The 26,713-nt window shown below is 48.0% G+C and overlaps 1 protein-coding gene across 2 annotated transcripts in view; it reads right to left on the bottom strand.

Moving 5' to 3' along the window:
• Positions 1 to 26,713, bottom strand: part of PMS1 (PMS1 homolog 1, mismatch repair system component) — a 668,051-nt gene that overhangs the window by 64,751 nt on the left and 576,587 nt on the right. For both annotated transcript variants that reach the window (XM_069225897.1, XM_069225898.1), the window contains one exon: positions 25,394 to 25,554. In XM_069225897.1, coding sequence (XP_069081998.1) covers positions 25,394 to 25,554 — 161 coding nt within the window. The remainder of the gene's footprint in view (positions 1 to 25,393; positions 25,555 to 26,713) is intronic.

The following is a 26,713-nucleotide window of genomic DNA, read 5'->3' as shown; positions in this document are numbered from 1 at the left end:
GGACCTTTTAGAATATCAGTGTGACGACCCTATGGACTGGGCTCAGGAACTGGTTCAAACCAGCGGTCTAGATACCTCACCAGACGCTGGCATGCTTTATCCCGTACCGCAGCTATGGAGGGGGGAACTACTTACTGCATTGTGGTGCAAAGAAAGGCTGAGGTCTTGGTCATCGGGCTGCCTTCAGATGCTGTCAAGACTAACCTACTGACTCAGGTGCTTCAGCCTTGGGATTCCACATCTGAACCCCTTTGGCCGTTCAATGAAGCCCTCACTGATTTCCTGCTGGGGACCTGGTCCAAACCCAGCACAGGGGCTCCTGTGAACAGGACAATTGCCCGCCGCCATCGACCTGCACTGGGTGACCCAGCTATCCTGACCTAACACCCTACCCCTGAGAGCTTGGTCATCCAAGCCTCAACATCCCATGGTGTGTTTCCTTATGCATCCCTGGTTAGGGAATAAAAGAGGCTAGACCATTTTGGGTAAAAGATGCTTTTTTCCTCTAGCTTGGCATTGCTGGCTATGAACACCGGCTGCCTTTCGGACAGCTGTATCCATACTTTACGGGATACGGTTGTGCAAGTGCTCCCACAGGTTCTGGAGGAGGCCTGGACCATTCTCTTCCAAGCTGTTGCTGATGGGAAAGACACAGCTAAGTTCACAATCCACTGTGGGCTGGATACTGTAGGAAGTTATAAGTCCAGGGGTTCCCCTGAGGCATAACAGAGGCTAAAGTAGATAATACTAATGCTCTCTTTAGTGGTAGTGTGACCGAGCAATTACGCTTATCAGAGGGTACTGCAAAGCATTTGCAGTACAAAAACAGTCAATAAATGAGGCACACACTCAATGACTAGCTGCAGGCCATTTGTTTTATATAGAAAAAATATATTTTGTTACTAGAACCAGAGGGTCTTTGTTGCAGGTAAGTACAGCTGTCAATAAGTAACAAGCATATGTAACAAATGTACTGTGTTTGGTTTTTGCAGGTAAAGTTTCTAAGTAGGTAAAACATTTCTATTTCAAAAGTTGACACTGCAATTTTTCATAGGAGTCAATAGATCGGGGGGAGAGTATTAGCACAGTTAACAGGTTCCAATTCCAGTCTTCAGGGGTTAGGATGTCCACAGGTCAAAGTTTAGGCTGACCCCACAAGTGCACCACCAGCAACACAGGACCAGCTGGGTGCAAATGTCAAAGTTGGCATTGGAGTTACAATGGAAAACTATGAGGAATGGTGGTGTTCAGTAGAAAAGAAGATTGCAGGTAGGTAACTGCGGTTCCATGACCTGGGGCCTGGCGTGAAGGTCAGCACCGGTGGGGGGATGAGGGCACAGGTTGAGACCAAACACACACCCTCAGCGGCTCAGGGGCGGCCAGGTGCAGGGTGCAAACACAGAGCTGGGCGCCCAATGTTTTTCAATAGGGAGACACCGGGGCCACAAAAGATGCTGCAAGCTGGATCCAGGGGGTCGGTTCCAGGAAAGCAAAGGCTGGACAAGTAGGGGAGGTGCCTGCTGGATATTGCTGGATCGTTGATCAGATTCCCCAAGGCCAGGGGGCTGCGGTTGCAGTGGTCTCCTCGGGCGTCAGGTATCTTTGTTGGATCCGGTCACGGTCAGGGGGGGTCCTCTGGATTTAGTCTGCAGGCGTCATCGTGTTGTGGGGTGGACTTGAGGTCAGAATCGTCTGGGAACCTTCTCTGGACTGGTGGCCACCTGGACTCAGGCCGTGGGCGGCAGGTGCAGAATGGGCAGGACTAGCAGATCCAGGGCGGTTCTGGAGTACTTTTTGGAGTTTTGTTTTCTGGACAGATCCTCTGTCCTCAGGAGTTCTTGGTCTTCTACTGGGCAGGCAGTCCTCTGAGGGCTTGTAGAGGTTGCTGAACCTGCAGGATGCATCGCCTTCTTGGTGCAGCAGTCTTTGAAGTTACAGACAAGCCAGTAGGGCTGGGGACAAGTCAGTTGTCATCTGGAGTCTTCACTGCTGGGATCAGCTTGGCAGTCCTTCTCTCTTCTAGAGGTCACCCGGAATCTGGTAAGTAAGATTCAATGGTGCCCGTAAATACTAGATTTAGGGGGAGTTACAGGGGTCATAGGGCTGAAGCCAATGGCTTCTGTCTCTGAGGGTGGCTACACCCTTCTTGTCCTCACACCCTTTGGGGAGGGGGGCACATTCCTAACCCTACTGGATGTCTCCCTCTAAAGCAAGATGGATGATTCTGCCAGGAGGGGGTGACTTCAGCTCTGGGCACACTAGTGGTGGTCCCAGCTGAAGTTGTCACTCTTCCTTGTTTTCCCTAATTTTCCTGCTGGACCTGCCGCCAAAAGTGGGGCTTGGTCTGGGGGTGGGCATCTCCACTAGCTGGAGTGACCTGGGGCACTGCCATGTGTTGCAGTTCCTGCAGGGGGGACCACCTCCACACACAGCAGGCTTTGTTCCTTACCCCTTAGAGAACAAAGGCTCTCACCCCATGGGGTCGGAAACCTGTCTGTTAGTGGTAGACAGGCACAGACTGGCCGGCCCTGCATTAAAGGGTTGGGTAAAACACAAGGGGTATCTCTTAAGATGTCCTCTGTGTGCATTTTACAATAAATCTAACACTGACAGTGTGGGTTTATTGTGCTGAGAAGTTTGATACCAAACTTCCCAGTCTTCAGTGAAGCCATCATCGAGCTGTGGAGTTCGTAATTACAAACTCTCAGCCAGTGTACTCAATATGGCCACACTGCACTTACAATGTCTAAGAACGGATTTGGGCACTGTATGGGCATATTGCTCATGCAGCTATGGCCTCACCTGTGGTATAGTGCACCATGCCTTAGGGCTGTCAGGCCTCCTAGAGGGGTGACTTACCCATGACTTTACCTTTTTTCCCCCACCACGACACATAATCTCAATGGCAGTGTGCATGTGTTTGGTGAAGGGTCTCTTAGTGTGGCACTGTGCATGCTATAGCCCTTAAGGACCCTCACTTGTCACAGAGCCCTTTTACAAGGCGCTTAACTGTGTGTCAGGGGTGTGCTAATTGTGGAAACAATGGTACAGTTTAGGGAAATGACACTGGTGCTGGGGCCTGGTTAGCAAGGTTCCAGCTCACACTCAATCAAGTTAGCATTAGATATCAAGCAAAAACTGTGTGTGTGGGGGGTAGGGGGTACTGCAAACAAGGGGCCAGTTTCCTATAGATAAGACCAGTTCTCTGGGCAGATCAGTTGCATCGACGGTGGCTTTGAGGCGCCACACCTGGTTGACGATGTCTGGCTTTACAGGGGATGTCCAATCCACACTTATGGACATGCCCTTTGATGGCACCCGTGTCTTTGGAGACTAATCAGACTTTGCGCTCAAGAGCTTTAAGGAGTCGTGAGCTGCGGCCTGATATCTAGGCCTCGCAAGCTGCCCCTTGCCCACCTCAGTCTTCATTCCGCCCCTTCTGTGACTACAGAAACAGCACCTAACCATGCCCATTTCCTTCCAGACAGTGTGCCGTGCATGTTGCACAGCCTCTGTATGGCAGAGGATGTAGGATCCAGCGTCCACGTGGATTAGGGTGCCAGCGGTCTAGCCAGTCCACTCCGCCCCCGCAGCCTCCAAAACTTCCTAGTCTAATGCACTCTCATCAGGGACCAGTCAGAGACAGGATTGGCCATAATCCGCCCCGATGGCAGACCATCACGTCAGACAGGTGGGTTTTGTAAATTGCCTGAAGGGGCTGCACCCTTCGAGACTAATCCGCCGCCCATGCCACCATCCTACAATCGCGTGACAGAGGATCACCTGGCACTTCTCTACAAGGACGTTTCCACTCTCTTGGCCAAGGGAGCCATAGAGGAGGTCCCTGTGCCAGATGTAGGTCATGGTTGTTATTCCTGCTACTTTCTAGTACCCAGAAGGACAACATTCTTTGTCCTATCCGAGACCTCCGGTCCCTCAATCTCTTCCTCAGAAAGGAGAAGTTGAAAGTGCTCACCCTGGCTCAGGTTTTATCTGACCTGGACCCAGGAAACTGGATGGTAGCACTGGACTTGCAGGATGCCTATTTTCACATCAACGTCCTGCCGGCCCACAGGCACTACTTGCGGTTCACAGTGAGCCAGGAGCACTTTCAGTTCACCAAGCTCCACTTTGACTTTACCAGTGCCCCTCGGGTGTTCACCAAGGGTATGGCAGTGGTCGCAGGTCAGGGGTTTTAGCCTACACCTACCTCAATGACTGGCTGTTAAAAGCCGTATGACTCCAGGCTGTCATCTCGCACCTCCAAACTACGGCGGACCTCCTGCATTTGCTGGGGTTCACTATAAACATGCCAAAGTCACACCTGACTCTCTTTCATCTGAGCTGTTCTGGACACAGGGCAGTTTCTGGCTTAGCCTCCTGAGCGGTGATTCTAGGATATTCAGGTTATGACACTGATGTTTCAGCCTGGATTTTGGTAAGAATGACTCTGAGGCTGCTGGGCCTCAAGGTCTCCTGTATCTTACAGGTGTCTCATGCCAGATGGCATATGCGGGCTCTTCAGTGGGACCTGAAGTCCCAGTGGGCGTAGTATCAGTGCAATCTCTCTGACATGGTTCATATCACAGAGGGAACTGTGCAAGATCTACAGTGGTGGTTAAGAAACCACAATTGGGTCAGAGGCAGATCCCTCTTCCATCCCCAACCAGATCTGAGAGTAGTGACAGATAAGTCACTACTGAGATAGATGGGACAACCGTATGGGAGAAGCAGAGATCAGAGGCATCTGGTCTATGACGGACTTCGGGCTCCACATCAATCTTTTAGAGCACCGGGTGATCAGACTGGCATTGAAAGCATTTCTTCCCTCTCTCAAAGGGAAAGTGGTGCAGGTGTTCACGGACAACACCACCACCAAGTGGTACTGCAAAAAGCAGGGTGGGGTGGGGTCGTGGACCCTTTGCCAGGATGCTCTGCACCTCTGGACATGGCTGGAACAGCAGGGCACACCAGCGACAGCGACTCCTCCTCTGATGGGAGCTCCCTTGCGGTGGGGGGCACCTCTGTGCCTACCACAACAACAGGTACAGACAGGACAGAGTGACAAAACAAAAAAGGGGGGGGGGAGACAGAGGAGACACATGGTCAATGCCAGCAACACCACTACCGTTTGTGGACACAACACACAGGGAGCAGCCCTATGCACTAGGCCATTCTCTAACAGTTCGTAGGAAAATCACCTGCCCATGAGGGACTATGCCTAACCCCATTTGCTGCACACCTGGAACCCCCAGGAGCCTGACTGGTTGTAGATGGCCACTACCACTATTGGGGTTGGAGTGCCACAGAGCCTGCCTAACAAGGGACCTACCCTAGCAAGTTTGTCCTGGCCTAGGGGAACCCACAGCCCATATCCCCCACCCAGACACCTCGTAAAGCAAGCAGAGTCAGCTGAATGAGACTGTACTCACCCCCTTGTGGCTGCTGTGATGCTCTCAAGCGCCCATCCAACTCCGGATATGTCACCGCCAGGATCCGGAACATCAGGGGGGTCATGGTGCGATGGGCACCCCTTCCACGTTGGGAGGCTAACACCAGCTGGGCCTCCGCCGTCTTCTTGCTCCAGCGGCACAGGTCCTCCCATCTCTTGCGGCAGTGGGTGCTCTGTCTATGATAGACCCCCAGGGTCTACACTTCCTTGGCGATGGCACGCCAAATACCCTTCTTCTGGTGGGCGCTGACCTAGAGGAAAGGTAAAGTAAGAAAGGAACTTACTCCCCTGTCCGGTTAGTCATACTCATTGGCCACCAGTTCCCACCCATGCGCTGACCATCATACATCATACCATGAGCATACACTCACCATCCTCACATGCAGGCCTCAGCCCCCCCCAACAGGTATCTTCCAGCCATACCACTCCATACATTCATGTCCCACGCATCATACTCGCAGTTTACTCACCTGTTTGTCTGGAGGACCGTAGAGTATCGTGTACTGTGGGGAGGACCCCATCCACTAGTCTCTCCAACTCCTCCACAGTGAAAGCAGGGGCCCTTTCCCCAGGCACTCAAGGCATTGTCGCTTCCAGACTTAGATCACAGCAGCACTTGCAGTGTAGGTCCTCTCCTGTTGAAGGTCAGGTATCAAAGTGAGTGAACAACTAGAAATGGCGGTCACGTCCGGGCGGTGCGTACCCTCACCGCCGGCGTACATCTTCATTGGCTCCTGGAACCCATAGGGCCCAATGATAACCAATGCTGAATAGCGCGGCGGTCTTCGACTGCCTACCGCAACACTGCACAACATCAGCGCAGTTGCCTCATTTCCCCTTGTCCCTCCTTACAGGTAAGGCAGCCGCCATTTCAGGGTGGCACATGGCAGGGCACCTAACTGCGTCACAGCACATTTGGGCACAAATACGGACAGACAACGCCACACACCGATTTAATCACATTAGTGCAAAAACCCTTGTGCAACCTATGTGGTACATGACCCTCAGCTCACCATTCTCCTCCAGAGGGCACATCCGCTTGGGGAAGATGATGAGATGACGTTATCCTCCGGTGTACAGACCCCTGTTGGACCTGTCGACAATGGAAGACAGACACATCATTATCACCTACAGACTTGATCGTGCCACAATCCAAGAACTGTGTGCCCAGTTGGAGCCAGACCTGATGTCAGCTATCCACCATCCCACAGGTAACCCCTCTCTAGTGCAGGTCCTCTCAGTGCTCCATTTTCTGGCCAGTGGTTCCTTTCAAACAACAGTGGCCATGGCATCAGGGATGTCTCAGCCAATGTTCTCGAACGTGTTGTCCAGAGTGTTATCTGCCCTGCTGAAACACATGTGCAGCTACCTCGTTTTCACCCAGGTGGAGGATTTGCTCACAGTGAAAGCTGACTTCTGTGCCCTGGGACATATCCCCAACATCATTGGTGCCATTGTGGCATTTGTACCCCACCGCAGGAATGAACAGGTGTACAGAAATCGTAAAAGCTACCATTCAATGAATTTGCAGATGGTGTGTTTGGCAGACCAGTACATCTTTCATGTGAATGCCAAGTATCCTGGGTCTGTGCATGACGCTTACATTTTGAGGAATGGCAGTAGCCCTTATGTGATGGGCCAACTCCAGAGGCACCGTGCGTGGCTAATAGGTGAGCCCAAGGTCCCCACAAAGTATGAATAGGTGTCTGGGTATGGGGTAGTCCCTAAGGGTTGGTGTATGTCTAACAGATATCCCTCGACATTTACAGGTGACTCTGGTTACCCCAACCTCTCATGGCTATTGACCCCAGTGAGGAATGCCAGGACAAGGGCAGAGGAACGCTAAAATGAGGCACATGGGCGAACTAGGAGGATTATGGAGTGGACTTTCGGCCTCCTGAAGGCCAGATTCCTGTGCCTCCATCTAACAGGTGGCTCCCTATACTACTCACCCAAGAAGGTGTGCCAGATCATCGTGGCATGCTGTATGTTGCACAATCTGGCTTTGCGACGCCAGGTGCCTTTTCTGCAGGAGGATGGGCCTGATGTTGGTCTAGTGGCAGCTGTGGAGCCTGAGGGCAGTGAGGAAGAGGAGGCAGAGGAAGAAGATATTGACAACTGACATCATCATGCAGTACTTCCAGTGACACACAGGTAAGAGACTGGCACTGTTCCTCTCATATCGGACTACTGTAGGACATTGTATAAGTCTGCCTTTTTACCTCTGTGTATGGACCCTGACAGTTCACTTTGGATTTCCTTTTCACAGATCTGGGTACCACATTCTGCCTCCTGCTATGTTTAGTGCTGCCCAACAACTGTCATACTTTGGTATGTGTAAATGAACATTTACATTGATATTTGTCTAAGAGGTTGTAATAATACATTTGTGAAAGTACAGACTGACTCCAGATTGTTTTGTGATTCAAGGGTGTTTATTTAAGTGCTAATAAGTAGAGAGGGATGTGCAATGGGCTGGGGTGATGGTGGAGGATATCCATGGTAGAGTCCAGTCTCTTTGTATCACAGGTGCATTGTCCAAAGGGGCATAGGAAGTGGAGCAATGTCAGTTCAAGGTGGTCAGGGTCACATAGTGGGACAGAAGGGTGACAATCAGGAGAGTCTTATTTCCTGGCGGGGGTCTTGGCAATGTTCTCTGTCTTGTGTCTCGATCGCAGGGACCATTTGCGGGGTGGTTCTCCTTCTGCAGGGGGTGGGGTGCTGGTGGCTGTTGTTCCTCCTGGCCACTAGCGCCGGCGGACGTGGAAGGCTGTTCATCATTCGGGCTGGTGTCAGGGGCCCGGTGGTATGCCACTGTATTCTTCATGGTGTTGGCCATGTCTGCCAGCACCCCTGCAATGGTGACCTGGGTGGTGTTAATGGACTTCAAGTCCTCCCTGATCCCCAGGTACTGTTCTTCCTGAAACCGCTGGGTCTCCTGAAACTTGGCCAGTACCGTGCCCATTTTCTCCTGGGAATAGTGGTATGCTCCCATGATGCTGGAGAATGCCTCGTGGAGAGTGGGTTCCTTGGGCCTGTCCTCCCCCTGTTGCAAAGCAGTCCTCCCAGTTTCCCTGTTGTCCTGTGCCTCTGTTCCCTGAACCGTGTGCTCACTGACCCCAGGCCCCTGATCGTCCTGTGTTAGTGGATTTGCCTGGGGTCCCTGTAGTGGTGGACACACTGCTGACTGGCGTGTCCTCGGACAGTGGCATGGGCCCGCTGGGTGGGTGCTGTGGTGGTGTTTCCTGAGGGGGGAGGTTCAGTGGTGGTTTGGGACTGTGGCAGGGGAACCGACTGTCCAGAGGTCCCTGATGGGCCGGGCTGGTCATCTTGATTCAGGCGTGCAGAGATGCTGTCATCACTGTGGGCCTCTTCTGTGGGGGATTGGATTTGGCTGGCACCTCCTGTCCGGTGACATTGTGTAGGGGTCCTGTTGGGGTGTAAATGCATTGTTATTGTATCTGTGTGTGCCATCTTGTGCAATGGGTGTGTTTCCCTCTACTACTGTGCTTGCATTATCGCCTTGGCCCTTGTGTGAGTGCCCTGGGTGAGTCTCTCCCTTGGACATGCTATGGTGATGGGTGTCCATGCAGGTCTGTGATGGGTGTCCATGCATTGTTGTCAAATGCAGGGCTTGGTATTGGGATGTGTGGGTTGTGATAGTGGGGTATCTGTGAGGTGCTGGGGTGATGGGTGTGAGGGTAGGGGTAGAATATTTTTATGGCATGCAGGTAGGGTTGGGGATATAGTAGTAAAGATATGACTTACCAGAGTCCACTCCTCCTGCGAGGCCCTCAGGATGCAGGAACGCCAAGACTTGCTCCGCCCATGTTGTTAGTTGTGGGGGAGGAGGTGGGGGTCCACCGCCAGTCCTCTGTACGGCTACCTGGTATCTGGATACCACGGAACATACCTTCCCCGTAGGTCTTTCCACCTCTTCCTGATGTCATCCCGTGTTCTTGGATGCTGTCCCACTGCGTTGAACCTGTCGACAATTCTCCACCATAGCTCCATCTTCCTTGCAATGGACGTCTGCTGCACCTGTGATCAGAATAACTGTGGTTCTACCCGGATGATTTCCTCCACCATGAGCCTGAGCTCCTCCTCAGAAAACCTGTGATGTCTTGGAGGTGCCATGATGTGGTGTGGGGGATGTGTGAGGTGATGGTTGATGTGATGTGTGGGGTGATGTGTTGGGGTGTGTTCTTTGAGGTGTGTGGATGGTGTATGAGTGATGGTGTTGTGTGCCTCTGGATGCTGGTGTTGTTGTAGCTTTTCTGTCTCTCTGTTTCTTCCAAAAATGTTGTTGTAAGGGGTTGTGGGTAATGTGGGTGTGTGTTTTATAGTTGTGTGAGTGTGTATGTATGTATGTCAGGTGTGTGTATTTTGAATTGTCCAATGTAGTTGTGTTTTGTAAATGTGTGTGTATTTTGAGCGCGGCGATGTGCACCACCAATAGATTACCGTGGTTGAATGACCGCCGCATTGATTCGTGGATCGTGATAGTGTGGGCGTATTTCTGTTTGCGTAATGGTGTGGGTTTTGGTACCACCAGTTTATCACTGACCTTTGGTGTGGCAGACTTGTGTGGGTGTCTGTATTGTGGAGGATTTCTAAGTGTAGGTCATAATACCCTTAACGGATTTCCACAGCGGACACAGTATGTTGGCGGCCGTCAGCACGGCGGTCAGCAGACTTTACCGCAAGGGTTGTAATGAGGGCCTGTTTCAAGCAAATTACTCTCAACTGCATAATGCTCTCACAGAGGATCTGCCAAGGTGGCAGTAATGCTGTACTTGGTGGTTGGGAAGGGTAGAGGCAGTAACATTAAACATCTTACCCAGGTTGGTCTATATTTTTCAAGCCCTCTACAATTAAATCCCAGAATCTGATATGAATACCCTTAAGTCAAGTCAATGAAGTCTTTATTCGATATTTCATCATAAAAGACATGCTACACGTCATAATACTTATAAAATTATCAGTACTAACGATTAAAACAATAAATACAATATTTCATAAAAGCTACTAAGAACGTATTAAATCAATCTAATGCCTCATTTGTTAAATATTTTAACATATTAAAAAAAGAAGTACATTACTTTAAAAACTCAGTTCTAAAATTCAAGATAATTTACTTATCTAAAACATGTAGCTGTTTTAGTAGTTCAGAACGAATTATCCATGCCCACCCCAGGAATTTGGCCACCCCTATTGCTATAGTAGGTGAAAGATCAGTTTTAAGGATCCTACAAGCAGTCTCGGCCGATTGTGTGCCCAGACTTTTGCATAGGGGTACCAACCACTTCTTCCTTGGGGCAGCATATAATGGACAGACAAAAAACAAATGGCTCACATTTTCCCGCATTTCAGTACACAATGGGCAATTATCTGGGCCTCCAGTGCCCCAGGTTGAGGTTAAACACCTTAATGGTATTGAGCCCACTCTAACTTGGTGATATAATTTGCGGTCCATAGGTTTCGTAATAACATCCCAGTACTTTTCAATTGCAGAGACATCTTTCACGTGTACAAATGTTGTTGTAAGGGAACTACCTATAAGGGATGAGTGTCTTATGCCTACCACCCATTCCCAATATAGTTGTTTCAGCTCTTTTTTTAAAGGAAAAGTAGCTGAGTCTGGGTTGTGCCAAAGGGCACCTAAACCCATGGCACAAAGGGTGGTTCTAACACCCTTAAACCAACCAATCTTATCGGATCCTAGGGTGTCCCTTACCTTGAGGCATGCTTTCGCATATAATAACAGCTCTGGGGTAGACCACAACCTCTGCCAGAAGGCCAAGGGCCGAAATCTGGCTTGATCTTCCACCGGTTGGAGCCCAAGATCATAAAGGAGCGGGATGCGTGGGGATGACCTCGGAAGACCAACCGCCCCTCTTGTAAATCTATTTTGGGCCAGCATCAGTCGGTCCAGATTGCTATAACCCCAAAGCTCTGCCCCATACAAGACTGAGGGAAGAATTTTTGACCCATAGATTTCCATAAGTGGGGACATCGGGCGGGTAAATGATCTTTTATATTCCTTAAGAAGGGCACCGCCTAATTGAACATGTTTAAGTGCTTTGATATCAATCTGGGGTTTCCAACTAAAATTATCACTAAAATGCACACCCAGATATGTAAATTCATTAGTTTGCTCAAGAATACCCTTAAGGCAGCTGTCAACACATTTTTTCTAGGAGGTTTGGGGAGTGTGGGAGGGGCAAATGAGTTAGGGTGTCAAGAAAGATTCTGAGATGTCAAAGAAATTCAGTGGGGACTGTGGCTGTCTCATATAAAAAAAGCTATTATTGAGCCTATCATACTTTTTGAATGGACCACCTATGAGATGGAAAGGCACTAGATACACATGCGTGCAGTGTTAATGGAGCAGGGAACACGTCCATGACTTGGCTTCCCAAAACTGTTAAATCTCCAAATTTGATATATTTCCGAAATACTGAAATCTATACTGAGTATCTGAGATACAAACTAACCACCTAATATAGACGCCTCTATTGTGGAACCCTGAATTCATCCTGGGACTTAGCAGGCAAGACTATCTGAAGTGGTCCGAGGGAGGATGTTGAGTGCTCAGTGAAATGGCAGGAAAGCAGATTCAATCCTGAAATCCAACTTGTCTGAAGAGGTGAAGGGGGAACAGACACACAAAGCTTGCAGCTCACTGACACGACGTGCTGAAGTCAAGAGTAGTAAGAAAAAAACATGGGTAGAATGAAACCCCCTGGAACCAGAGGCATATGAACAGATTCACAAGCAATAGTTCTGGATGGACCATGAATTTAGGATTAAACAACTAGTGTTGCAAATATGTTGAAACAATAATTACAGATAAAACACTTTCAACAAGACCTGGTCAGGTCAACTTGAATAAGTAATTGCACTGAACTCATACAATATAGCAATTTCCAAAGATAACTCTTCTGTGCTCAAGTGATCACACATTGAGAGGCCATTAGCCAATGCTGAAGTGTGTATAATACATGGCAATACTGGAACAATAGACAAAATACTGATTATAAAGGGTTGTACAAAACAAGAGTCTCCAATGATCCCACTCCAGTGCAACTCATAGGTCTTGTTCACATGGCCTAAGGTGTTGAAAACGTTTCAACCCATGGAAGCTTGTGGGGGCATCATCAGTGCTAGAAGGAGAATTTAAAAAGCAAGAACAGGAAATCTGAAAGAAATGAAGGACCAGGATTTAGAAATGAGAAATTAAGAATGTTTAGAGCCACAACCAAATATGTTGTTTGCTTAGAAATCATAGTCCAGAGAATATCATCTTCAGCAAGAGGGTAAGAATTATTCTTAAAGGAAGGAGTGAGCAAAAGGTAAAACTGGGTGTTGTAGAACCCAAGAGAAAGTGAAGGCACATAACGCCAGACTTGACTGTCTAGTGCTTGGTAAACGTGTGCAGTGATGCCCGCGTGGCTGCCAGATATCCAGAACGGTTACTCCATAAGAGTGGGTCTGATAGAATGAGCCTACAAGCCTTCAGGGGATTGTTCTTGGCCAGTGCTTAGCAGATCTTGGTCCAGCATACAATCCATCTGGAGATGTTACTGCACTGCTTTTTCTTCTTAGCTCCAGTAAGTCCAACAAAGAGATGTTCATCCACCTGGATATCTCTTATGCGGTCAATGCAGAACAATATCACTCTTGTTTATTCCAAACAGTGAAGTCTTTCCTCTTCCTTGGAGGGTGAGATGGAGCACTTCTAGCAGGAAAAAATCATGAATACAAAGGACCAGTTTGTCTGGAAAAAAGGTAGTATGGGGGGGTGTTAATCGGGAGCTTCTGCAGTTCGCTAACCCTCTTGGCCAATATTCTGATAGTAAGAACTCTTGAAGGAAGCTGCGCATGGGCTCAAAAGGTAGACACAAAATTTGTGAGGGCTAAATTTAAATCCCTTTGAGGTATAATAAATGGAATAGATGGGGAGACAAATGTTGAATGCCTTTGAGGAATCATATCACAGTAGGTGACTTGAACAAAGAGGGTTGGTCCCGCAACTGAAAGAAAGCAGATCTGACTAAAAGGAACCCTTTAACTGTTCCCAAAGCAAGACCTTGCTAGATGAGGGACAATGCAAACCAAAGGACTTTGGACAATGATGCAGACAAAATTGTCCCATTGTCGAGGGCTCCCCGGCTGCTAAGATGATACCACATACTTTGAGAGGTAGATCAAGCACTCCCAGCTGTTGTGTCTCAATCTCCATGAATGCAGGTTCAGAGTGCATAGGTTTGGGTGAAGAACCCTGCCCTGTTGCTGCAGAAGATCCTCCTGAAGAGGCAGCCACTCAGAGAACGGAGACTCATGCTCAGGAGTTTGGGATACCATACTCTCTATGCTCAATCCGGAGCCACTAAAATGACTTGGACCTGGTCAGTCCTGATCTTCTTAAGAGCTCTGGGCAGGAGTGGTATCAGCAGGAAGGTGTACAGAAGTCCTGAGCTCCAGTCAAGAGAAATTTCAACATGCAGAAGTGCTGACATTGTGCATTCTCAACTCTGGAGAAGAGATCTCACCAAGGTTTCCCTCAATCTTCGAAGAAGCCTTGGAAGATGCCATTCATGATCTGCGGGGCATCGCCAGCTAAGTCTGTCCACCATGGTGTTTAGGGATCCAGCCAGGTGTTGCATGACCAGAAAAAAGTCCTGATGTTTCAGCCATACCCAGAGGCATACAGCTTCCTGGCACAGGGTCTAGGACCCCACTTTGCCCTGTTTGTTGCAGTACCACATTGTATTGGTGTTGCCATGAACCAGCCTGACAGTGATGGATAGAGGGAGGCTTACTATGCCAAGCATATCACTCTCAAGTCATGCTGAGACTCTGCAAGAAGCTAGAGTCCTCTAATATTCACCTCCCGTAGAAAGCCGCCCCAACTCAAATGTGACACATCTGTGATCACTGTGGTTCTGGGTGGGGAAGGGTGAGGGGTCTGCCACTGACCTAATATCGGTTTCTCAGCAACCACTGCAGGTCTTTTGAAGTTCCCTCCAACCTCTGTACCAAATCAAGGTGATTATTCTGATGCTGAGTACACTTCAACTTCAGGTTCCACTGCAGAGCCCACATATGCCAAAGGGAATGCTTCAGAAGCAGAATACAGGAGGCTATGGGGCCCAGTCCTGCCAGAGTCAGTCTCACTGAAATCCAAGGAAGAGGCTGAAACATCAGTATAATAGTCTGAATATCCGGGACTCAAAGCTCTGGGCGATAGGTGTGGAGCTGTACTGTGTCCAGAATGGGTCAGATGAAAGGGAGTGTCTGAGAAAGAGTCAGGCGCGACTTCAGCACATCAATAGAGAACCCTAGCAAATGCAGGAGGTTTAGCATAGTCGGTGGTGGGTGATGACTCCCTAGGGCGAGACTACTTTCAACAGCCAGTCATCAAGGTAGGGTATACTGGGACCCCTTACTACCGCAGATGGAGTTCAACCACTGCCATCACTTTGATGAACACCTGAGGGGTGCTGGTAAGGCCAAAGGCGGCACAACAAACTGGAAATTCTCTTGACCCACCATGAACCCCAACTAATGTCTGTGGGCTGGGAGGACGGGAATATAGAAATATGTGCCTTGCAAATCCAGTACTACCATCCAGTTTCCAGGATCCAAGGCAGACATGACCTGAGCCACAGTCAGTATTTTAAACTTTTCAAGTTGAAAGGGCATAGGTCTAGAATGGGATGGTGCCCCTCCATCCTTTTTCGGCACCAGAAGGTAGCAGGAATAGCAACCACAACCTTGTTCTGATGTTAGAACCCTCTCATTGGCTTCTCTGTTCAAAAGTGCCCGTACTTCCGGTTGCAGAAGCAAAGGGTTGTCCTCCATCAGCTGATCTGAGGATGGTGGCAAAGGAGGCAGGGTTTCTGTAAAAGGAAGGACATAACACGCCTGAACAATCTGAAGCACCCATTTGTCCGATGTTATTGTTTGCCTTGTGATGACGGATCCTGCCATCAACTGGTTTCCCATGATGTAGCAGGGCTATTAAAGGGGCCTTGAGGCTGTGGCTGCCAGGGGAGTGCCGACTGGGTAGACCTCTGGCAATGGGTCCCACAAGGTCTGCTGGAGCCATGTCCATGGCCATGAAAGGATTGTGGAGCCTGATGGTCATTGTATCTAAGGATGCCAGGACCTGACTGGTAGCCCCTACTGTAGCAACAGAAGGAGCGAAATGTGGAATGCTACTGTATGGGGCAATGGTGAACCCCAAAGACCTAGCGGTGGCTCTGCTATCCTTAAGAAAGTCAAAACAAGTGAGTGGCATCGAAGAGCATGCCCATAAGAATACCTGGACATCCACCGAAAAGCTAATCGATCTCAGCAAGGCATTGCGTCTGAGTATCACTGACAAAGCAATCGCTCTGTCTGGAGAGTAAGTTGTATCCAGTCCGCATCATAATGTGAACTTTGTTGCATCTGTGTCATCAGCAATTGCTTGAGAGAATATGACTTGGGCCTCCTCCTCCAAGGCCATGGGCAGCACTTGTGCAACTGAATCCCATAAGGTATGGAAGTATTGGCCCAATAAACACACAGAGTGCAGCACAAGGCTGGTGGAAGAGAAAATCCTCTTCTCAAAGATAACCGCTTTTGTAAAGGAGAATCCCCCAAGCCTCTTGAATTCCCTATTCAGTGGTGTGGATCCAACTTTGGATGTAGGGGCCTGGAACAACAGGCTCTCAGGGGTGGGGTGCTAGGCGAGGAAGGATGGCTCCTTGGTGCTGGGCGATTGTGGTAGGTGATGGTACTATGCACAGAAGTGCATATGCAGAGCTTGGACCAGGTCTGAGTAGGACTTCAGGGTGGGCTTCATTAAACGGGAGTGAGGTTCTGAGGAGGATAACCTGGGTTAAAGCACCTCTGTGAAGATGTTAGTCTTGACCTCCACTGAGGGTGGCGTTAGGTCTAAGGATTCAGCCACCCCCCACACCACCATTGCAAAGAAGGCTCCTTTCTCCATAGCCACAGTAGAGGGATAGAGGAAATGTATGTCTGGTGAAGTATTCAGACCATTGGTATCAGCCAGTCCCTCGTCCCAGTTACTGTCACCTAAAGTCTCTTCTTGGGGGCTGGGATAACTACAGGGATCCTCAGATCCTGTCCAATCATTATCGCCTGTCTCAAGAAACCCAAGGACCTGAAAATCTTCCAGCCCATCTCTCTGCTCCCTTTCCCAGCGAAGGTCATCGAGAAAATCGTCAACACTCAGCTCACTCAGTACCTCGAAGACAACAACATCCTCCACCCCTCCCAGTCCGGCTTCAGACGCAACCACAGCATCGAAACCACCCTCCTCGCCGCCACAGACGACATCAGAAGCCACTTCGACAATGGAGAAACATCAGCCCTCATCCTCCTAGACCTATCAGCCGCTTTTGACACCGTCTGTCACCACACCCTGAAATCCCACCTCCACGCAGCAGGAATCCAGGACCAAGCCCTCGAATGGACCTCATCCTTCCTCGTCTGCAGAACCCAAAGAGCCCACCTCCCCAGTACAAATCCAAAGCCTTCAACATCATCTGCGGCGTACCCCAGGGCTCATCCCTCAGCCCAACGCTGTTTAACATCTACATGGCCCCCCTCGCACAAGTGGCCCGCCAGCACAACCTCAACATCATCTCCTACGCCGACAACACCCAACTCATCCTCTCCCTCACCAAGGACTCGCACACCGCCAGAACCAACCTCCACGAGGGACTAAAGGCCATCGCCGACTGGATGAGAGACAGCCAGCTAAAACTAAACTCGAACAAAACAGAGGGCCTCATCCTTGGGCGCACCCCCTCCGCCTGAGACAACTCATGGTGGCCGTCCACGCTGGGTCCCCCTCCGACACCCACCGACAGCCCACGAAACCTCGGCTTCACCCTCGACTTCTCACTCCCCATGTCAAAACAGGTCAGCGCCATCTCCTCCTCCTGCTACAACACCCTCCGCATGCTTTGCAGAGTTTACAAATGGATCCCAACAGAAACAAGAAAAACAGTAACCCAGGCCCTCGTCAGCAGCAGACTCGACTACTGCAATGCCCTCTACACCGATATCTCATCCAAACTCCTCCAACGCCTCCAACACATCCAAAACGCCTCCGCCCGACTCATCCTCAACATCCCTCGCCACTGCCACATCACCCCCCACCTAAGAGACCTTCACTGGCTCCCTATCAACAAGAGGATCACCTTCAAGCTCTTCACCCACGCACACAAGGCACTACACAACACCGGACCATCATACCTGAACAACAGTCTCAGCTTCTACACCAGACATCTCCGCTCCGCTAACCTCGCCCTCGCCTCCATCCCCTGCATCAGACGCAAATCTTCTGGCGGCAGATCATTCTCGTACCTCGCCGCCAAAACCTGGAACACCCTCCCACCAGATCTACGACAGACCCAGGACCTTCTTTCCTTCAGAAAACTCCTCAAGACTTGGCTCTTTGAGCAGTAGCTGCACCTTCCCCTCCAGCGCCTTGAAACCCTCACGGGTATGTAGCGCGCTTTACAAATCGACTGACTGTTTGATTGATATCCTCCTAGGGCCTTTACGAAAAATAAGGCTCTGTGTCCAATTCAGACTGTCTGGGTCCCTTTTGCACCGGTGACGGCATTGTGTGAGGCTGAACTGACTCATGTTTGGATTCAGGAATTACGCTAGGAACAGCGTCACTGAAACAAACCCTGGTGGAGGTTGTGAATTCAGAACGGATCCAAAGGGTCCAAATAGTGCTGAAGGTGAACCTGCCGGTGGAAATCCAGCTGGCCTCACAAGGACCCCTAGGGCCCGAAGGCACTCCAGAGTGGTCTGGTAGGCCAAAAATGACGTGCACGGCCTCATAAAGTTAGGCGCAGATCACTCCGGCTCTGGGATTCTCGGGTGCGTGGAGCAGTCCCGGACTCAGGCTTCATGGGGACAACATGGGAGCAAGGCCTTGACTTGAGGCATCATTCCCACGCCTCATCTGGTGACCTGGACAAACGTGGAGAAATTGAAGAACTTGTCAATTTCTTTGGTTTATTTTGTGAGAGTTACCTAGAGAAATAGAGGGTTGTGACAATGACCGGCACCAAAGTCTCAAAGAGCAGTAGCCAGACCTCCCTCATGACCGGCACCTGGCACAGTAAGGATGTGTGCGTCAAGCGGCTAGGAGCTTTGCTGTTTGCTCTCAGATAGCTTTTGGATGCATGGTCTTGCACTCCATACAGGCCGTGGAGTTGTAACTCAGCTCAAGGCACCAAAGGCAAACCAAGATTATGTTTTAGAGGGGTGAGGGGCTGTCACAGACATTTGGATGTGACAGACACCACAAGGCTTAAATATTAAACTATGCAGGTTGTTTTGGGGACATCTTCCAAAAAATGTTGGAAAAAGGCAAACTTGTCAGAATGTCAACAGTCGGATCTGCGTTGACGGTGCAGAAAATAAGGAACTGAGGTCAGTGCACTGGTTGACATCTATATAGGTACAGCCTATGTCACTTCCAGTACAGACAATGTCTACCACACCAATGCGGATCCAACTGGAGCCACCTAAATACGAGCAAAGGGGACTGCACAGAGAAAACATTTACAGATCAAGTCTGATGCCTGGGGAATATACTATGGCAAGAAACCTGTGAATAGAAGTCTCTATCAGATTGGAAAGTCCATTAGGCTCGCCTGCATATTTGAGAGAAGTGGGTACTCCCTAGCCTTCTTAAGGCTACAGATGAGCTGGCGGCCCTTGCCACTAAGCCTAATGTGCTTAGGCCTGGATTGAAGATTTGTCAAGCGACACTGTGGCAGAACTTCACCATGTCCAAAGTGCTCATTCTGGTGATTTAGGCACTGCTGTGGTTGCTATTTCTCACAATGCTTCGATGTATCTAGCCAGTAGACATGTGGCGTTCATAGACAGCAAGGCCAGACTACCAGCAAAAAATACCTTTTCCCCACTGCCTTCAATTTCTTAGACTCCCCTCCTTAGGGAGCAGTGGGAAAAGCTCTATGGTTCTGCTTTGTGCAGAGAAATTGCTGTACCTCTGGATTTTCGGTAGAGGGATGTAATGATAGAAAGGCAGCATCCCTAGGGTCTGGTCTATATAGATGGGCAGTTAGTCTGTTCACGGCTTAAGCAAAAGTTGATTCATCCCAGGGCACCTTGATGAGGGTCAAGCAGGACCTCATGGAGAGGATTAAGTGGCTCAGAGGTTGTTAAAGTGGGTTGCAGTGCTTTTGTGGGAATATTTGCACCATGACCCTACTGTAGTTAGAGGCAGCTATGTAACTTAGTCTACTTTCCTCACTTATGCATGGAACGAGGCTACCTTAGGCTGGACTACGCCAGAGGGATACCCTATCTCCATTTCCAGGGGTATATCAAGGCCCCTGGCATTTTGTAGTGCCAAGCAGTCGCTGTCTCCGAGAGTGCAGGCAGGCGGAAGCTGATTGCACAATGCTGTCATAGTCATCATGGGGCATCACCTCTGGCATCCGGAAATGGTCTAAATCCAACTCAAAGATGTTGTCAATAATGTACCAGTATTGTTGATGTGCTGTAAGCCCAGGCTGCGATTTCTCCCTGTATCTGTAATTTTCTGCCAATCATTGTGCCTCTCACTGGGATCTCATCAGGACAGCCTTTGTTTCTGAGATCTGTTCTTGGGAAGGACTTAGTCACAGACCAAACTTCAGAGTTGGTTTGCCAGGAGCTCTGTACTTTCAGCAGAATCAGTGCCTGTGGAGAGGTAACGGAGTTGCTTGAAAAAGCTCTTGGTTGGCGTGAAATCCACCAGCTGTAAATAAGACACCAGTAAAGGTGGATTGTGAAGGGAATGAACTACCTCATGAGCGTGAGTGGCACTGAGGTGATGCGTTGACCATCTTATCTCCTTTTTTAGCTTCCTCCACTTCTCTTTTCAAGATTTAGAGGATGGAGAAGAGCGCCCTTCCATGTGGACCAGAATGCGTGTGCCATAAATAGTTTGGCATCCTGCTCCTTGATTACCATTATTTGCATAAGGAGGCATTTTTCACATCTGTGTTGTGCTTCGGCTCCAGGCACCATAAGCACACATAATGGTGGGTTACATTTGGACACCATCCATGACAACTGCGATTAAGCTTGATTTCTTTTTTTCAGGAGTGATATCCCTAAACCACTACACAGTAAAAAAATATGGAAATAATTAGAGAGAGCAACTCTGGATCAGCATCAAGGGACACAGAAAAAAGGAAAACAATATCAAGGTATTAGGATGGCAATATATGGTTTCAATGATGTCCATCAGTGCTACATCCAGATTATGCCAGCTCCACCTAACTGCTTGGTAAAGCGATCACAAATAGTCCGGGATATTCAAAAGTCGAGAAAATTGCATTACAAATTTTCTCCTTGTTTGTATGGTTCAAGGTCTCCCTAATGCTGCCTCTTCCATGGGCACCTACTTCCACCATCTACCATGTGAGTCTACCAGGGCGATCTTCTTGTGATTACATGGGGCCAAACAGAAGTCAATTCTCTCTTACTTTACTTAGCAGATTGCTGTATCTGTGGTAAGCCCTTATTGGTCTATTGGGGTTACTGTGAGAAATTGGATTATTTGTTGGGTGGATGGTAGTCCACCACAAATAATGACACTATTCTTGTTAGATCCAGTAAATGTTTCAGCAATTTAAACTTGAGGTCAACCCCTGGTACCTACTGCACTGAGCAGACAGGCGTAAGAAAATGTATAAAACAGTTAGAAGTACAGAAACAGTTAAGAAGTTGAAAATAAAAGACAATGGAAACCCCAATCCAATTTATAAATATAGATATTAATTTAATAAATAAAATGACATCAAATCAACAAATATCCAATAAAGTTTTTAGTGGAATAATCAGCAAAAAGCATTAAGCGCCAAACTCAGTCTGCTTGTTGTGCTTGACCAGTACCTAGGTGCAATTTAAGGTCAACCACAATGAAGTGTGGGTCGGACATAGAAAGTAGGTATTTACCAGTTGAAAGCTTTCCCTTCTGATTTAGTTCTGAAAATAGAAATAAAAAAATCCTCATTAGGGCATGGCAGCAGGCTGTGGCTTAGACAGCCTCTAAGAGGCTGGATAACCATCTGATCTAGTCCTGGTGAAGTCATTTACTTTGCATGGTAATGCTCTGAGGGGAGGAATTCAAAATTCATGCCCAAGGAAAGTCTGTCGCTAGCCAGAAATTTTTTGCACCTTCACCTAGTAAAGATTTACATTTTCAGACTTAGTAACTTTTTTGGATGGTCAAATTCCTCCAGCAGAGCAGATCTGCAAGCTGTAGCCACAGAGGGCTCCAGAAAGTTCAATACCTTTGCTTCGACATCCAGTTGAAACAAATTTGGTGTTGTAAGAAAAGCTCTGAGTTGGAGCAACCCAAGTCTTTGCCCAGCTGCAAAGGCATCCTCATCAGAGTGACTTGGGGCATTTGCCCCAGTCCTCCAGAAGGTCTTTGGAGCCAAAATGTTTTTTGTCTTAGGTTTTTCAGGATGTTAAGAGTACACTTTGGCACAGCCAAGGGTTGCAGGATTTCAGGAATAGCATTAAGTGGTCAAGACTCACTCCAACCCCCTCGATTATTCTCTTACATTATATGGGCCCTCTTCCCATTTTGTCGAGACCGCAACAAAGATTGTTGCATATGGCGCTAGCAACAGCTAAGATCTGCATCCTTCGGCACTGGAGGCGAATGGCTTCACCTACCCCAGAAGAATGGATGCTGGCTATGATTCGATTAGCCACCCATGAACGTGTCCTTTATAACCTACAAGACCAGGCAGCCTTATTTACCCAGGTGTGGGCCTTCTTCCTTCCCTCATCATTTACCACCCTCCCTCCTCACCCTGCCCAGTTACAGCTGCTCAGATGGGACATCATTATTCCCCCCTCCCCCCTTTTTTTCCTGGACCGCACCCTTTCCTCTCCCCCATTTTTTCCTCTTCCTACATTATCCCCCCCCAACCAGTCTACCTTCCCTTTCCCCCTCCCCATCACACAAGCATACCTCCTAGGGGACGCACATAATCCTCTCTTGCAGTCACTAAGCTCCCTCCATACACTTTCCACGCAAAGTACTGCTGAACTTCAGTCACAGCCTCATTATACCCCTACACTTTGACTTGTAAAAGTGCCCCCATGCTTATCCACCCCCCCCTTTTTCCTTATCCCCATCTCTTCCCCTCCCCTTTTCTCTTCTTTTTTATTTTCCTTTCTTTTTCCCCTCCCCCACCCATCAAAGGTCCTTCATCAGCCCATTTGAGGAACACCTCTCTTGCAAGCTAGAGGGCATGGCCCGCTAACATATACTACGCTTGACTGCACCTCTCACGGATTGGCGTCCCCTCATAAAGCCTTAGCCCGACTGCCAGCCGTTAGCATCAGAACCGGTAGATAGAATGGACGACATGCTCACTGACTTCTGCCCTGGGGATGCGCCGCTATTGGACTTCACAATCATGTTTTTTGTCCTTATGGTCATACAGAGCAAGCACAGGTCAGGACCGACTTGAACACTACGGGACACCATGCCCCAAGCGACGAAGTACACTTCCCTCAGTGTGCGAATGCATACTCTCAAATCCTAATCCCTCTCCTTGACTTTGTACTCCCAACCCCCTTTTTATCCCCCATTACCCCTTCCTACCCGAGCATTGTTTCTTCCCACAGGTATGAACAGTTATGAACCTCCGGCACTGGACTGTAATGTGTGTAATGTGCGTCATGCCCATTGTGACCGACCTCTATATGTACTTCAACCTGTACAGTTACCATTTGTATTAATAAAATCCTGTAATAAAGAATTACAAAACAAAGCCTGACTCCAGCAGAACACCACTGTAGGGTTCAGGGTAGGTCCAGTTGGGACTGGTCAGCTGTAGTCTTCAGGAAAAGGACTTCTAGCAGCTGGCTGTGGCTTTGTAGCTTAGCAAGAGGTCAGCCAAATGACCCTCGGAGTTCACTTCATTGTCCTGGGTACAAGAAGGAGCAGGTCCAGCCTTTCAGATCTCCTCATCGGTCTAAACAGCAGGTGCCACACTTCTTCTGTCTTCTACTGGTCCAGCAGTGTCCTGAAGAGGCATTTGACCTTAGTGCTAGACTGTGGTTGGGGGTGACTCCTGGATCCTCCCTAACCAACAGGGGAAAAGTTCCCCGGGTCACCCTACCCACTTCTGCAGAAGTTCCTGTGTGCCCTAATGCAAACAAATCCTTTAGTACCCTTCGCTACCTAAATCCGACATGGCAGAACCTTTCTTGCTTTGTGTAGAGCTCCTATGCCCAGCCTAGAGATCTGGCTGACTGGAGGGACAAAGGAAGGGGCCCAGGTGGTAGCTACACCTGCTTGTAGGCCTCCTTAAATTTAATTTAGTTCATGGGGACTGCGCAGACGGTCATCCCTGTCAGAGAAACAGAACACCTCCCCACACCCAAGGTCTTGGTTTCGGCTCTGGAAGCAAGTTCATACATCATCAAATGGGCTAGTCAGCTCCTGAGCAACAGCTGGAAGCTCGTGCAAAAAGGGATTTTTAAAAGTACATTTAATAAAATATTTAGTACCAATCTGCCTTTACCAATCAAATGAGCCTGTCATAAATCTTTCAAAAGGTCCAAGAATGAACTTTGTAGCTGTTTCTCCAAAGCAGAGGTAATATTATTAATTTTAATATTTCATCCTAGTGCTTTCCTATGGAACAGCTAACCCTATGAGTGAAAAGGACGTTTAGGCCTTGTCACTGTACGTACATGGTTAACATTAAACTTTTACATGTCCTATGTGTAAATACAAAGCAATTGCCCCATGGCAATTTGAGGCCTAATTAATTTTAATTAATATTTAAAAGGAGGATTTAGGACTGTCAAAGGGGTTATTTTGGCAGGTAGAAGTCACACTTTTAAAACTGTACAATAAGCTGTGGTAGTAGGACTGCAGTCATGTTTTGCACCGTTACTCTAGTAGTGGCACAAGGTGTGTAGCAGTCCACTAGTGACATTTAACTTACAGGCCCTGGATGCACTTTGTGCCATATACTAGGGACTTATAGGCATGGTAATGATGCCAATTAGGAGTATAGTCAATTAGGGATCACAGCACATCACAGGGACCTGGCTGGTTAACAGAGTCTCAATGCACAAAGTAAAAAAAAAAACATCATCAGTTGAAAGATTCAGGGTGCTGACAGCCTGCATAAAAAACACATATTGTATATGGACAGGTAACATTATAGCTGGCAATAGATGGTGGTGTTTGAGCACACCATGCACATGATGGATATAGATAGTTACATTAGAGTTGTAGCTGGGCATATGAGGCAGCATCTGGCACACCATTGCAGAATAACAGAATGCCTGTAGTTACTGTAGAAAGGTTGTAGTTGGCTTAAAATTGTAGTAACTTAGTATATGATGGCGTGCATGGTTATTTGATACCTTGAGTCATGTGATGTCGTACTAAGGAAGCGTGGCCTGTACCAGAAAATGTGCTTCTAGTCATGTAAGCTTATAACAGACCCAAAATGAGACTACTGGTTTTATGAATCCTTGTTTTCCAAGGTTGAAACTAGAAATGTTGTATCAGCTTTAACTGCTGCATGGCCTTGAGCAAGATCCACTAGAAAGAAGATATGCATATCTAAGCAGCAGAAGCCATTGTGTCGCATAGACATCCTTGATTTCTGTACTCACAAAATGTGCTTTAGAAGCTAATACAACATTGGCAAAAAACATTACTATGCCCTTGGCATCATCCAAGTAACAGTTTCACTACAACTCTGATTATGGTCCACACCAATGGAAATCTACTCTGCCAGGAACTTGTGTACGCAATGAATAACATGCTCACCATCAGTGTGCAAAGAACACCATGATTGTTTATACACAAAAAAACATCTAATTTCTTACCTGTAGGTAATTTCTCACTTTGAGGGGTCTGCATTCAAAAGGGTGCTTTGCATTTTTATTTACAACAGAATTTAAAATTTCTTTTAAATCAGACAACCCATAGTAAGGTAAAATATCAGCCATCGCTTCTATTTCTACTCGGTTTTCTGACACTGATGTTCCTATAAGTAAAGAAAATATTATTTAATTCACGTGTCTTTATGACTTCTGAAACATAGACTTATTCCCTACCCATCTGCGAAAAATAACAGTTCCACAGCAATATGATTTTCCAAATGTAAAGTTTTATATGGAGCGTTTTCCAAAAATACTTCCTGCCTGTAAATACTCATTACATTTCAATGACTATACATACATACATATAAAGAAATTACATATGCTTTCTTTGTGTCGCATATCGCTTCATCGCCCTTTGGTCTGTCGCAACATGTGCTATTTGTGCGGAAAGGGCTATACTTGTGCTGCCACACTACCTGGTTGAATCTTGCTACATACCACATCAACATTTTTGGAGGTTGGTAGTCTAGTCTGAGTATTTGGCAATGCCTATATTACAAGAATATAAACGCGAAGCTGAGCAGCGAGTACGCCCGTCTGTGCTCGACCACTGACAAACTGCACCCTGCGCCAGGACCCCTGGAAGTTTCCCAACCCATGTATGGTCTTGGAGCTTGGCAACGTAGGTAGGAACAATCTTTGCAACCTTCTAACCCCGTTTATAACTGACTGTTTTAGCTGTAAAAACCGCAACTTTACATTCATGCCAAACAAAGCACACCTCCATTCGTGAAGCACTATGTTGCACTCCCATCCATTAATCCCTCAATTCATTCCACGTCTGACACACTCACTTGTATTCTCTTTAATATGTATTCTCGCACTAAAACTAAATATAACTTCTCTGTGTTTGTGGACTACTGTTCTCCAGGTATTATTTTTGTTACAGAACCTTGTCCGATTCTACATTGGACGCCGGTTTACGAATCGCTATTCCATGTGGTTACAATATTTCCAGACTGGACCAGCCAGCTAAACGCGGCAGTGGGCTTTCGATAATTTTTCGCAACCATGTTAAAGCCTCATGTCAGCTTATCACACACTTGGACTGCGAAGCCTTAAATTAAATTGAACAATACTGTCACCTTCAATGACATTTTAATCTATCGCCCCAAGGCGCTGAGCAAATGTAATTCAAACCTTACTTGAGTTCACTGAATCTTGTATAGCTCTTCCTAAATTTACAATACTTGGGGATTTTAATTTTCATTTCGCGAATTTAGACAATACAAACAAAGAACACCTAATTGATAGCGTGCTTAG

This window comes from Pleurodeles waltl, chromosome 3_1, assembly GCF_031143425.1.
Source record: "Pleurodeles waltl isolate 20211129_DDA chromosome 3_1, aPleWal1.hap1.20221129, whole genome shotgun sequence".
Lineage (NCBI taxonomy): Eukaryota > Metazoa > Chordata > Amphibia > Caudata > Salamandridae > Pleurodeles > Pleurodeles waltl.
The sequence above is the reverse complement of the archived record's forward strand: the minus strand, read 5'-3'. Positions and strand labels throughout refer to the sequence as shown.